The sequence below is a fragment of the Centropristis striata genome, chromosome 14 (assembly GCF_030273125.1).
Source record: "Centropristis striata isolate RG_2023a ecotype Rhode Island chromosome 14, C.striata_1.0, whole genome shotgun sequence".
In the NCBI taxonomy this organism is placed as follows: domain Eukaryota; kingdom Metazoa; phylum Chordata; class Actinopteri; order Perciformes; family Serranidae; genus Centropristis; species Centropristis striata.
In genome coordinates this window covers 22,535,581-22,548,672 of record NC_081530.1, presented here as the reverse complement: position 1 = coordinate 22,548,672, position 13,092 = coordinate 22,535,581, and the positions used below count along the sequence as shown (strand labels likewise).

At 36.4% G+C, this 13,092-nt stretch overlaps 1 protein-coding gene across 2 annotated transcripts; it reads left to right on the top strand.

Annotated features, from left to right (window-relative positions):
* The first annotated feature begins 5,526 nt into the window (after positions 1 to 5,526).
* LOC131985531 (histone-lysine N-methyltransferase SETDB1-B-like) lies at positions 5,527 to 12,341 on the top strand. 2 transcript variants are annotated; one of them, XM_059350689.1, is made up of 8 exons: positions 5,527 to 5,881; positions 8,085 to 8,192; positions 8,606 to 8,938; positions 9,067 to 9,240; positions 9,329 to 9,530; positions 9,639 to 9,712; positions 10,536 to 10,726; positions 10,831 to 12,341. In XM_059350689.1, the coding sequence occupies exons 1-8, from the start codon at positions 5,842 to 5,844 to the stop codon at positions 10,930 to 10,932; spliced, it is 1,224 nt and encodes a 407-aa protein (XP_059206672.1). In that variant the 5' UTR covers positions 5,527 to 5,841; the 3' UTR covers positions 10,933 to 12,341. The 2 variants fall into 2 exon arrangements, with proteins under 2 accessions (XP_059206672.1, XP_059206671.1); XM_059350688.1 differs by having other exon boundaries at positions 5,528 to 5,881; positions 8,082 to 8,192.
* The last annotated feature ends 751 nt before the right edge of the window (positions 12,342 to 13,092 follow it).

The following is a 13,092-nucleotide window of genomic DNA, read 5'->3' as shown; positions in this document are numbered from 1 at the left end:
ACCAACAACTTGAGATCCTGGAGGGATGCAACTGTTGAATTCATTATTAATGGATCTGTTGGTTGTTTTTCTATTAAATAAATTATTCTTTAGCCTTAAAAATGTCCGAAACGAGTGAAACAAATGCTCCTTGAGTTTCTTGTTTTGTCTGGCCAACGGAAATGAAGTCAATGTTAAATTAACTCAATTTAAACTCAAAGCAACAAAACCTTTACATGATTTAAAAGGCTGTTAATTTATAAGTATGTATTACATCAATTGACTAGTTTGACTAGTAGATTTGTCTTGCAGTTAGCAATGGGAACTGTCATTCTGCATTGCTTTATCTTAGCCAGCACACAGACCGCAACTTCGCTATATGCTTTTATCTTTAACCCTTTATCTCTACCGAGTGGGCCTACATCTCAGTGTCAACTTTGCATTTTTTGTCACATAGTCAAAGGGGTTATTCATATCGATAACACGGCCCTTAAAAATCTTACTGAAACCTGAAGACGTCACAAGAAAGTAACTGAGTTTTTTATTCCCTTTGTTTATTTACAGGACTTTAGACGGACAATATAGGCCCTTCAACTCTTTGGGAAGAATTTTTTTGAAAAAGCAAGTGTGAAACAACAGCATTAAAAGCTCTATCAAAAGGGATCAAACATGCTGATTTTGCATGGTTTTCTGCTGTAAATGCAGTTGAGATTAAGGTGAATTTAGTTATTGTGTTGTTGGCTACAAGTCAGGGTACATGGTTGTAGTTTAAGTTTGTACTAATTATGTCTCTACAATATTTTTCCTAATTCTTGTTTTTTCTTGAACTCTGTGTGTATGATTAATATCTAATTTGTGGCATTTGATTGTCCTAATTCCCCTCAATTTTTGGAGGACAAACATACACGTTTGTGGATCAGATTGTGTAGTCCTTTCTGCAACAACAACCAAATGATGCAAGCTATAATCCAGGAGCTGATAAATAAGCCTCTCAATGGTGACACCAACATAAACACTGTCTCTTGGATATTTATGCTGCGTTCCAAATTACTTTTTACTTTTAGAACGTACTGCAGCTGCCCTATTAAGTACAGACTGGTGCATGCAGTATGGGAAATATTTAGGAAATACTTCTTTGTCAAAACATTGCACCTTGAACTTAATATATTTGTTGCACAGAAGATTAAGGGTCAGAAAGCATGACAAAATGCAAAATTCAACCAGATACAGTAGAACATCCTGATATTTTCACATACAGTAATCGGAAAAAAATATTAGACCACCCTTGTTTTCTTCAGTTTGTTGTTCATTTTAATGCCTGGTACAACTAAATGTAACGATAGCAACAAAAATGGCTAATAAGAGTTTAATTTAAGAGCTGATATCTAGCCATTTTCCATGGTTTTATTGATAATGATTTTGGTTATTATCAAGAAAACCATGGAAATGGCTAGAGCTAGATCAGCTCTTAAATTAATCACTTATGAGCTATTTTTGTTGTTATCATTATATTTGTCCAAACACCTTACATTTAGTTGTACTAGGCATTAAATTGAACAAGATATTGAATTTAAAAAAGTGGTTTAATATTTTTTTTCCATGACTGTATACTATATATTTGCTGTATGTATGGTACTGTGGGTACCAGAACGCAGCGTCACTGTAAAAGTAGAGCAAACGCAGTCTGGCATGGACCATCCATCAGTCATTGGTTCTGCTGGTGTAGAGTAGACCTGAAGGCACCATGAGGCTATTACAATATCAGATGGCACAGTGTGGTGGTGACACACTGAGCAGCACCTGGCTGGCACACTTTCGGGAGACAGATTGATGCCAAACATCTCTCAGATGTTATACTAATCATCTCGGAGTGAAAGAGCTTCATCCTGCTTGAAAGTTTACTTCTTTTTTCCATCCTAAAAAGAAACCAGTTCTTGTTTCGTCCACCATCCTCTGCACTTTCCCCTACAGTATTTTGGCTGCAGCCTAAAAGGCCTTCTTGGCTAATTGCATATGGAGTGGGGATCACTTTACCTCGGTGCCCCGCACTTCAGCCTCCACACGGTTCTTGTCACTGGCAGCCTCACTGTAACAATCTCCATTTTAAAGCGGCAGGGTCAATTTCCACCCTGCTCTCGCATCTGGCTTGGCAATTTAATTGTCAGTGCATCTCCTGTTTCTGCCGCTCCGACGTCTGGGCTTTCCTTAACACGCCCCCCTTCGATGTCCAGTCTTACTCCTCCTCTTTAAATCTTTGCATTTCCTTTCACATGCTCCTTCCTCTGTTGCCTTTTCAGCCTCGTGTAACGAGTAAGCTCAGTGTCGCCTAAGGTGCTTGAGTTATAGTGGTGTGAAGTCTAATTGGTGACAGCGATGGAGGTCCTTGTGACAGGAGGACAAAAGCTGTGGGGTGTTTGATTCACTTGTGAACTGTGTAGACCGTTATTCAATTCCTGCTTAAGTATTAATAAAGGCTTTACACGCCAGGGGGAGGTCGCAAGGTGCAAGTGTATGCTTGTGTATCTTGCATGTGTGTATGCAGGAAGCTAATTTGTGGGCTGCTCATTTTTCCTGTGATGATCATTAGCAGAGGGGGACAGTTAAGACTCTGGTAACTGATGACTGTCTTATGTAACTTGAGTAATAAGGAACCTCAGAGGGAGCCGGGACGGAGATGCTATGAAAGCTTTTCAAAGGTTTGGATGGGCGGCGGAAAGACTGCAGCAACAAACACCTGATGACGATGCAGCATGGTGAGTCTGAAACAATTCCTTTAAAGTTATTAATAGTATGTTTTTTAAGTTATTTGCTAATATGATTCTCTTTGAAATCACATGTTGCTGTGAGCTTTCACTGCGATTAAAACTACTTCAAGATCCAGTTATGATCCTGAAACTGTCACATTTAAAAACAATATAAGAAAATGTGCAGAATGCTTCTGCACATACATTTTTTGTAATTAATTTTTGTTTTATTTATGGTGTTTCAGCCTTTAAGACTTTACTGTGTTACTCTAAATGACTACCAGGCATAACAATGATAAACACGGAGTAGTATGTAAAAGGTTACAGATTAAAAGTTACCTTGTAAAAAATGTAATATAAAGTAATGTAACTTTTTGAAGTACTTCATCAAGGTAATGCAACTTTTTGCAATGGATTATGTTTTATTACTTTTCTAACAAAAGCTTTTAACCGTTTTCATCCCTGGTAAACAAGCAAAACTTAAATTTTGCCCCTAAACAAAACAACTGTGTTGTCAGAAACATGCCAAAAATGGTTTAAAAAACCCCAGAACCCCAGAATTAAAGTTATTTTCTCTATATAAGATTACATTTATTATGTAATTACGCAACACTGTTACATGTAACTCGTTTTTTCCCCAAAAATGCTAGTAAATTTCCCAGAACAATATTTAATTTAAAAAGTAACAGAGCTAATAAAAAAAAAGATGACTTGATTAATCCAATGGTAAATCAACAGAATGTTATTTATTTTGACAATCCATTAATAATTTAAATGATTTTTCAAACACAAAAGATCAAACATTCACTGATTCCAGCTCTAAGAAACTGGAGCATTTGGACATTTTAGGCTATAGTAAACCAGATATCTTTGAAGACAATATTGATCCGGAGCAGGGTACCGAGTCTCTTGGCTTTGTGATGGTGATTTTACAGACCAAACTATTAATAATTTACTTGGGAAGTAAATCCAATCCAGGGTTAGAGAGAGGGGTGTCACCCCTAACCCTCTCGTCGTATTTCCATTAAACATCAGTCCATTCAACAGTCAAACCATGCAGGTACCATGTGTGCATCTCAACACCAGGATGCTGGTGACCCCAATTTAAAGGAATACGTCACCCTGAAAATGATCATTTGTATATCAAATACTCATTGTGTTACCTTGAATTCTTGAAGAAATGTTGTTGCCTCTATGATGAATTAGAGAATTGGAAAAGAACCAAATAGGAGTAGATCTGAAAAGAATTGAAGAAATTGGGTAATTGCTTTAAAAAAATAGCGAAACAATATGAAAACATCCACTGACAAACTCACACCGCTTGTGTAGCTTAATCTCAGTCTCCTTTATGCATTGTATGCTATTTTTATTTTTTTTATTTTTACTTACCTTTTTACATGCCGACTTCCAAATTTTAGCAAAAAGTGTACGCGTTAGGGAAAGTTGAGCATACAACTGGATGAATCAGACTTTCAGTCTTTTCTTAAAGAATTCAAGGTAACGCGGGGTGATACATTTATATACCAATGATCATTTGATGTGTGAAGTATTCCTTTAAATTATAGGTCTTATGTGTCTGCATTCGGAAGCTGGCTGTAACTTAAACTCTGTATTTCTGATTTGTTACTCAAGTCATCACCATCATCTCATGAGCACATGTGCACATGCCGGTCCTGCTCGTAGAGTGGAGCTGCTGAACTGACAAAAGGAAACATTTAAAGAAGAATCATCAGTCGCCACTGACCACATGGACCAGGCTCCTCACCCCGCGCCGCAGTTTGAGGTGGACGTGGACCTGGGCTTTGCTCTCTTCTTCCTCTTCCTCCTGTGTTTCTTCCTGCTAGTGACGGTGGTGCGCTGTGCACAGACTGTAATGGATCCTTACGGCTCCATCTCCACCTCCACCTACCAGGAGGAGCAGATCACCTGAGAGACAGGAGGGTGAAATTAGGCAGAAGCAGGACTCTGCAGGACTCACTGATGTATTATATGTGTTTTTAGACCATGACATTTTGAATGGAAGTAACAAGACATGTATCAGGTTGTGTGTGAGTGTTAAATGTCTTTCTAACCCATGACCATGGGTGGCATACTGAGCAGACCTACTGATATTGAATGAACTTTCTTAGGCCATGGAAAAGACACATTGGGATTATTAACTGAGTTGGTGTTCCACTGCTACAGTTTATTAGAAAAGAACCGAGATGATGATCCTTCTCATGGAATTTACAATGAACACATTAAATTGATTATTTTATACAATAAACTATTTACATGTCAAGTAACTTCTTTTAAATCACTTCTTAAAACCCCATTTTATAAACTTGCTTTTATATAATGCTTTCTATCTCACCACTCATTTTTACTCTTTTTTTGTTTGTTTTTACTCCTTCTACCTTTTATTTTTCTGTGTAGCTGAGAATGTCTTGTGATTATTATTATTATTATTATTATTATTATTATCATCATCGTCATCATCATCATCATCATCATTATTATTATTATGTAGTCTCCGAGTTATTTTAAGATATACTTGTGAATGTCCACTATGAAAGAAAAGATCTAGAAAAGCAGTCAAATCATCCGAACAAAGGTAAGGAAAGGGAGTGGAGCATCAAAGGGCTGTCAGGTTCAAAGGGCTGAAGTTAAATATTTAAACAGTTATTATGCAGGATATAATGTCTTTATAAAGCCATGACGTTACACTTTCCGGTACAGTGGGTGGCGACACGCACCTTTAACATTGGTTTGTAGTCCGCCAGGATAAACCAACGAAGAAGAAGACAAACAACTGAGACCATAGAAGGAAGGAGACACAATAACAGAAGTCTAAAATGGAGGAGTGTCGCTGTGGATACGCTAATTTGTTTAACGCAGTTCGTTAGCAGAACATATTTGCATACCACTTCCATACAGTTTGCGATACAGGGTCGACACGTCGCATTAACTGTGTGCGTGTTGAACCTGTTTTATTTCCTGTGCTAGTGTTAGCTAAGTTACATTAGGCTTCTGGTGGTAGCCTGGGAGCTAACGCTAACGTTCGCTTCAGTTTACGTTACTTCAGCTCTAATCTCAGCGACAAACAAAATAACAACTTGTATTGTTGGGTGACCAATATATGTGTCCATTTGAAGCGGATATTAAGGACACAGCAGAAGGTAAGTTGTCAGTTTTGGTACAAGCAACGTTATTAACGCGACGTTTTACCCTTAGCTAACACTTACATTAACGTTATAAATAAGTTAACTGTAACGTTATTTCTGACAGTTAAACAACGTCCATATAAACCGTCAAAAACACAACAAAGCGTCTGTAATGTTGTCAGTTGATATAATGTCCACTAATCTCCTCTAGAAAAATGTGTCATAATACTATCATGACGGTTGTGTTCTGTCTCTTACTTGTACATTTAAATGTACCTGTAGTAGTTATTAGTTAAAACTTCGTCACCCTGTTAAAATAATCGCCGAACTAATTTTTTCAAAGTTTTGCAGGAAACACAAACAACTTCACCAAAAGTGTAACATATGACATTTGTTGGTCATTTCACTCAAAAAGAATGTAACAAAGGATGGCTTTTGGCATAGTAGTAATACTGTGTGTAAATGATGTTACTTAAGCGAAAATAAATGACTTAGGCAATTTTTTGAACATGGCTTTGTGACTTAAGCAAGATATGGTAACACTTTATTTTGAAGGTGTCTACATAAGAGTCTCACAAGCCTGTCAGAAACATGACATGACAAGTATCATGAGCATTAATGTTACTTCAAAGTGTCATTAATGTTCATAACACATCCCATGTCATGTTATTGACACGCTCATGTCACTCTTATGTAGACACCTTAGAGTAAAGTGTTACCAATATTAGTGTCAACAATAAAACACTGATAAAATAAAACTGATAACTAAACAATATCCCTCTAGCTCTTCTTTGCTGGGTTCTTATCTGATTTCTATGAATGTGGCAAATTGTCAAAGAAGTGATGATCTTAAAGGGGTAAAATCACATGATCTGATCAACTGAGGATGTAGGCGATTTCACCATAGGTGGCCGGCGTCATGAGGAGATGATTTAGGCACAATAAAAACAATTTTGAATAATGTGTCATAATACTATCATGACGGTTAAGGTGTGTAACTTACTTTTACATTTAAATGTACCTGTAGTTATTAGTTAAAACATGTAACATAAGCAGTGATGGAATGTAACTAGCATTTACACAAGTACTATTTATGTACAATTTTGAGTAACTTGTACTTTACTTGAGTATTTCCACATATGAAACCTCATACTTCTATCTCACTACATTTTTCGAGGTAAATATTTTTAACTCCATTACATTTAGCTGCCAGCTTTAGTTACTAGTTACTTTTCAGGTCAAGATTTAAAATAAAAAATATGACTATTAGAATGATTACGCATGTTTACAGGTGCATCTCAATAAATTAAAATATCATGGAAAAGTCCATTTCCAGTAGTAAAGTCAAATAGCCCCAACCAAGTATTGAGGCCAACATTTCCATATTAAACATACTTTTTAAAATTGGTCTTTTGTAATATACATTTTTTTTGAGACACTGAATTTTAGGTCTTCATTAAATGTAAGCCATAATCATTATAATAATAAGAAATTAAATAAATTAAGACATGAAATGTTTCATTCTGTGTGTAATGGATCTATATAATGTGTTATTTCCACTTTTTGAACTAAATTACTGATATAAATAAACTTTTCTATGATATTCTAATTTATTGAGATGCACCAAATTAAACCACAACACCAATATATTAAGTTCTTAAAATTAACCCTACCTTGACAACAGTAAAATGCTGCTTATATAAATGCATCAGAAGTAATAATACAATAATATATTCGGAATATATAATACAATCTGAGGGGGTCATTTTGCATAACGAGCACTTTTGCTTTTGATACTTTAAGCTCATTTTGATGCTGATACTTTAGTCTTAAGTAAGAACTTTTACTTGTAGGTGAGTAATTCTGCTCTGTTGTTTTAGTTCTCTTACTTAAGTAAGGGATTTGAATACTACTTCCACTACTGAACTTAAGGACATATTTGCATTTTAGTTTTGGTTTTAGTGTAAAAAATATATCATCATCAAGTGTCAGAAAAAAATAGCTGATCTTTTATAAAAGATGATTTTATTTTGGAACAGCTCTACTACTTTTGGTTATCACAGCACTGTTATCATTCAGCAACAAAATCAGATAATGGCACAATGCCATGCCAAGTTGGCATCTAATGTCGTATTTGTGTCCTTACACCCGGCAGTCAAACGATATGAGGTATCTACTGGAGTTAAAACTCAATTGTAAATCGTGTGTGTTACAGCAGTTATGGAGGTGGATGAGATGGAGACAAGAGTGCCAGGGATCCAGGAGTCTACGGATCGGGTAGAAAACGAGACAAAGGCCGAATCTAATGAAGAAATGGATAGTGATGGTAAGCAGATAATTGTGTTTTTTATTTATTTAAACATTTTTACCTAGTTAAAGTTCAAATTAATTTAATATTAATCAGAATCACGATTTTGAAATATTGAAAATATAAAAATGTGTGTTTTTGGTTTTACTTTTGGGGAGCCAGCTGTCATTCTGCTACGCATGCACCCTGCAGCAAGTGAATGTTGTGGGTGCAGTCTAATCCTCAATACTGATTAAAGAAAAGATAATTTTGCCCAGCAAATATTTGGTGTTTTCCCTTGAAAAAAATGACTCAAACAGAAGTTGTCAAAATTGTTGCTGATAATTTAAAAGTGATGGTTTCATTGATATTGTTGCAGCTTTAGAACACTCAGCTGTAGTTTTTTTGTTTTCTTGCAAACAAGAATTTCACCGATGCTTTTCTCTTTGCAGAAAATATGTCAGATTCCCCATGTGAGTCTTTACCTTCCACAAGTCAATCTCCCAGCAAGGAGATCCATTTGGAGAGCAGTTCTGACTCTCTGAGTGGAATTAAAAAAGCAGTGGTGGTCTTGACCCGACTCCCTGATTATAAGATCAGCGCTCTGAGACCACCGACACCTCTGCAGTTCTACAGTGAAGACGACTCCCTCAGCAGCTCTGATTCTGATATGCAGTGGGAACCAGAAGATGATTCTAGTGATTCTGATTTCTCACTCTCAAACAATAAACGGAAAGCTGGAAAACACAGCAAGAGTGGCACAACAAGAAACAACAACAACAATGGTAATGCCATGACTCATAAACATCACTATCACTCACAGAAGAAAATACAAAATTGATTGCTTTATTGATGTTTTAGTATCCCTCAAGGTCATGAATTTTAATATACACCTGTTGTGTTTTTTATATAGTCCAACTTCCAGCTCCTGTAATAATATCAGCGGCTTTTGCTCATTGCTCCAATGAAACCACAAAGACTCGGCCAAACTTGCCAGAAGAAGAGGTTAAAGTTGATATGATGGTCCTGGCTCGGAAGAAGTCCATGAGATGGCAACGGGGAAAAATAGTGGATATGGTAACAAAGGGTAAGAAAACAGATTTTTTTTTTGGCAGGAAAAAAATTACGCAATGATGATTTTACTCACTGGCTCACTGACTTTCTGTTATTTGCAGAAGATGGACGGTTGAAGTATAAAGTTTGTTTTGAAGAGAAGGGGAAGAGCCTGGTGTCTGGCCACCATATCGCCTTTGACACCGTACCAAAGCTGGAGCAGCTGTATGTCGGTGCTCGCGTGGTGGTCAGATGTCAAGATAACAAGTTTCGGTTCCGTCCTGGTGTTTTAGCAGAGCTCCCCAGCAGAAAGAACCGATTAAGGTGTGTGTCTGAATGTGTGTTGATCACTGCATACATGATCCATTAAAAAACCTACTACCTCTTGTGGGAAGTCAAAGTACTTTTGTAAAGCATATTTTAATTTTCCAGGTTCTTGGTCTTTATGGATGATCACACGCCAGTCTATGTTGGGTTACCTTTACTTCGCCTGGTGTGCAGACCATGTAAGTTTGGCTGTTTTCTCACCCACTCTTTGTTTTTCACACCCCAAAAAGCAAACATTCCAGTCAGTAAAAAATATCTCCAGGGCCTTTATTTATCTCTACCGCAGATAAGGCCTTTGACTGAAATCTGATCAGATACACACCTTTTATTTCTAATTCTGTTTTACTTTGTTTTACTTATCCATTATTTATTTAACTAGTCGAGTGCCTGTTCCAAATGGGCTGGTTGTTTGGCTGCTCATCCAAACAACTTCACACTGTGCCTGCTTGGGTCCTGAGTAATACACATGCTAGAGTAATGCACATTGCTAGAGTATACGTGTCATTGCTAAGAGCAAAGAGGCCTAGATGTGACAAAGTCTTACAAGTTATCAAGTTATCTTCAACTTCTGTGTAAAACCAAGGGTAATGGCTTGTGTTTATCCGAAGCTTCTTTTCCTTTCACAAGAAGATAAAATGCAAATGAACTAATTTTAGAGATAGAAGGTGTAGCAAACCGCAGTGCTTCAGTGCAGACCACATGTTTCCTGTTATTGTATTGTAACAGTTTGAGGAAGTACATCATAAGGCTTTCATTGCCTTTATTATAATATCAGGTTGGCTTAAGCCATAATAAGGAGTTTATTGGAAGTAGGTAGAATTGGTGGGGTGTACGTGTACCTAGGGCACCCTGAGCTCAATACCCCAACAGTGAGTATAAGGGCAGACATTTTAAACGATTGATCCCAGAAATAATATTTTTAAAATCCATTGAGATTCGTCAACTACCATTATGACTGACATTTTAGTAAAAACAGTGACCGATTTTGTTTTTTTTTGACAGTGGAAGACGTTTTAGACGATATCCCTGACTGTCCTCACAAGTCTTTCATGAGGCAGTACCTGAAGGACTGGCCCTACCCACATTTAACTCAGTACAGGGCGGGACAGAACCTCAATATTGAATTAAACGGAGCCCAGCAGAGGTGTGAGGTGCAGCTGGTCGACAGCAGCTTGATTCATGTCGTTTTTCAGGTCAGTATCATTTAACACTGCTGTTGTTTAAGCAATTGATGTTATTTTAGTTTAAATATTTGTGGTAAAATGTAAGGGTTTTTTTTCTATTTTTTGTCACTCAGGAAAATCAACACAAGGAGTGGATCCATCGAGGCTCCATGCGACTTGAACACATGGCAAGATTTTTGGAAATGAAAGGAGTGGAACAGGATGATTCTGACTAAAGGCCCACAGACATGAGATGAACTAAAATGTGAAAAAACTTTACTCATCATTACCACTCTGAAGTGATGTGCCGTTGGATTTTTTTAGAAAGCATTACCTGAACCATTTCAGCTCATAGTAATATGATGAGATGATTGCACATGAAAGACTTTAACCCCATATGTAGTTACTTGGTGGGTTATTGCAGTTACAACTAAAGTTGTGGACCATTAAACACAATGAAGTAGAAGCGTACTGAGAGAGAGCACAGACCTCAATCAAGGCCATATCACATCATGCAATGTTTACATAGGACAAAGTTTAGTTGAATGAAATTTGGGACAGCAGTTTTTCCTGTAATCCTAAAAAACAAACTTGACCGAAAAGATAACCTCCTTGGTGAAGGTTAAATTATCATGAATTTACCTTTTTAGTAGCTTTTGGCAGCATTATCAGGTGGCAGTTGGTTCAAAGAAGCAACTGTGTATATATTACAAAGTATTTGCTTTCTATATTATTTTATTTTTATCTTTTTTTGAGTGATAGACCAAATGCAGACTTTCTGTGACTTAAATGCTTCGGCTGATTTTCATTTGAACCTTTTGAAAAGAGAGAGAAGGTGCATTTAATGTTATGAATTTTGCTGGTGTGGATATCAGTTGGAGTGGTGGGATGACAGAATGACAGTTTTGACTTTAGTGTAATTGTTACCCCTTATATCTTTCAGTTGTATGATTTTATGTTGTCCTATAATTTACAATATTACTTTACATTTATTTAGCTGATGCTTTTATCCAAAGCGGCTCACAATAGGTGCATTCAACCACGTCTTGATAAATGCAAGTGCATCATTATAAATTTATGCTGAACTGCTTCAATCTACATTTTGAGACAAAACATTTAAATAATAGTCTGGCGACCTGTCCAGGGTGTACCCCGCCTCTCGCACAATGCAGCTGGGATTGGCTCCAGCCCCCGCGACTCGAGCGCGGATAAGCGGTTAAGGATAATGAATGAATGAATGAACATTTAAAGAAAGAGATTATTTTATCTTCAAGGTGCAATTCAAACTGAAGAGATTTCAGACTGAGACTGAGGAGAACACACATGAGTGAGTTTGTTGAGTGTATTTGTTTCTGTTCTTGTAAATTGCTGAGAACTGGGAACAATGATCCAGAAACATTTATTTGACTGCAATTGAGAGTCAACAGCATTTTTCACTCCTTCTTGTTTTACCCATCGAGCCAGTGATCAATACTTGAGGTATACTACTCAGTAGTACACAATTTGATTTCCCTTCGTTTTATTTTGTCACTGTTGTTTCAACATGTAAATATACTTAAAGAAACATTGTAAATCATTTGCAAGTGTCCCCAACCTCATTTCCAGAAATGTATAAAAGAAAATCTAATTTCTCAACCTTGTTCAACTTTGTCTTTTTTCTGCTGTGTGCCTCACATGTCTCACACTTAACTTATTGCACATAACTTTGTAATTTTCTTATGTTTCTTAAGGTCTCAACTAAATGAAACTCAGATGTAAAATTGATTGTTTTGTGCAGTAAATCTAACTTGTTACATACCTAACCTTTGTTCTCTGTATCAAAACTACGCCAACCTATTCCAGCATCTATTCCATATTAATGAAGAAGACATACTGTAAGTACAGATAATAAGACAACGACCAAAACTAGTAAAAACAGTGTTTACTTCAAAGAAAATGGTAACGTGCAGAGCTGGAATAATACACAATATATACATTTAATCAAAGTGCTATCAGAACAGTGCAGAGGACATTTCCCAAACAAAAACTTAAAAAGTAATATAACATTCACATTTAAAAGAACAAAAATATTGGCTTTTTGAAATTTGAATAAACTACTTTTACTCAAGATCTGAATACTTCTTCTACCACTAGTAAAGCATAATATTATTTTACATATTTTTATGTTTGTTAATTTTCTTTTGAGTTGGGTTTTGAATAACATTTTTTAACTGCACAATCAAAAAAGGAGGTCCTATTAAAGACAATACAGTGCACAACATCAAAGTAACAGAGTGACAATAACAAAACAAAAAGTAAATTGCAACATAAAAGAAATGCAATCAAGGCAGTTTAGTGGGCAATTAAGGTCCATAAGATATTTTGACTTTAAATATTTAAAAGGGTGGACATTTTAC

Coding starts and splice junctions, on each gene's coding strand:
- LOC131985531 (XM_059350688.1), top strand. CDS start 5,842: ATGTGTCCATTTGAAGCGGATATTAAGGACACAGCAGAAG. Junction 5,882..8,081: donor TATTAAGGACACAGCAGAAG/GTAAGTTGTCAG, acceptor TGTGTGTTACAG/CAGTTATGGAGGTGGATGAG. Junction 8,193..8,605: donor TGAAGAAATGGATAGTGATG/GTAAGCAGATAA, acceptor TTCTCTTTGCAG/AAAATATGTCAGATTCCCCA.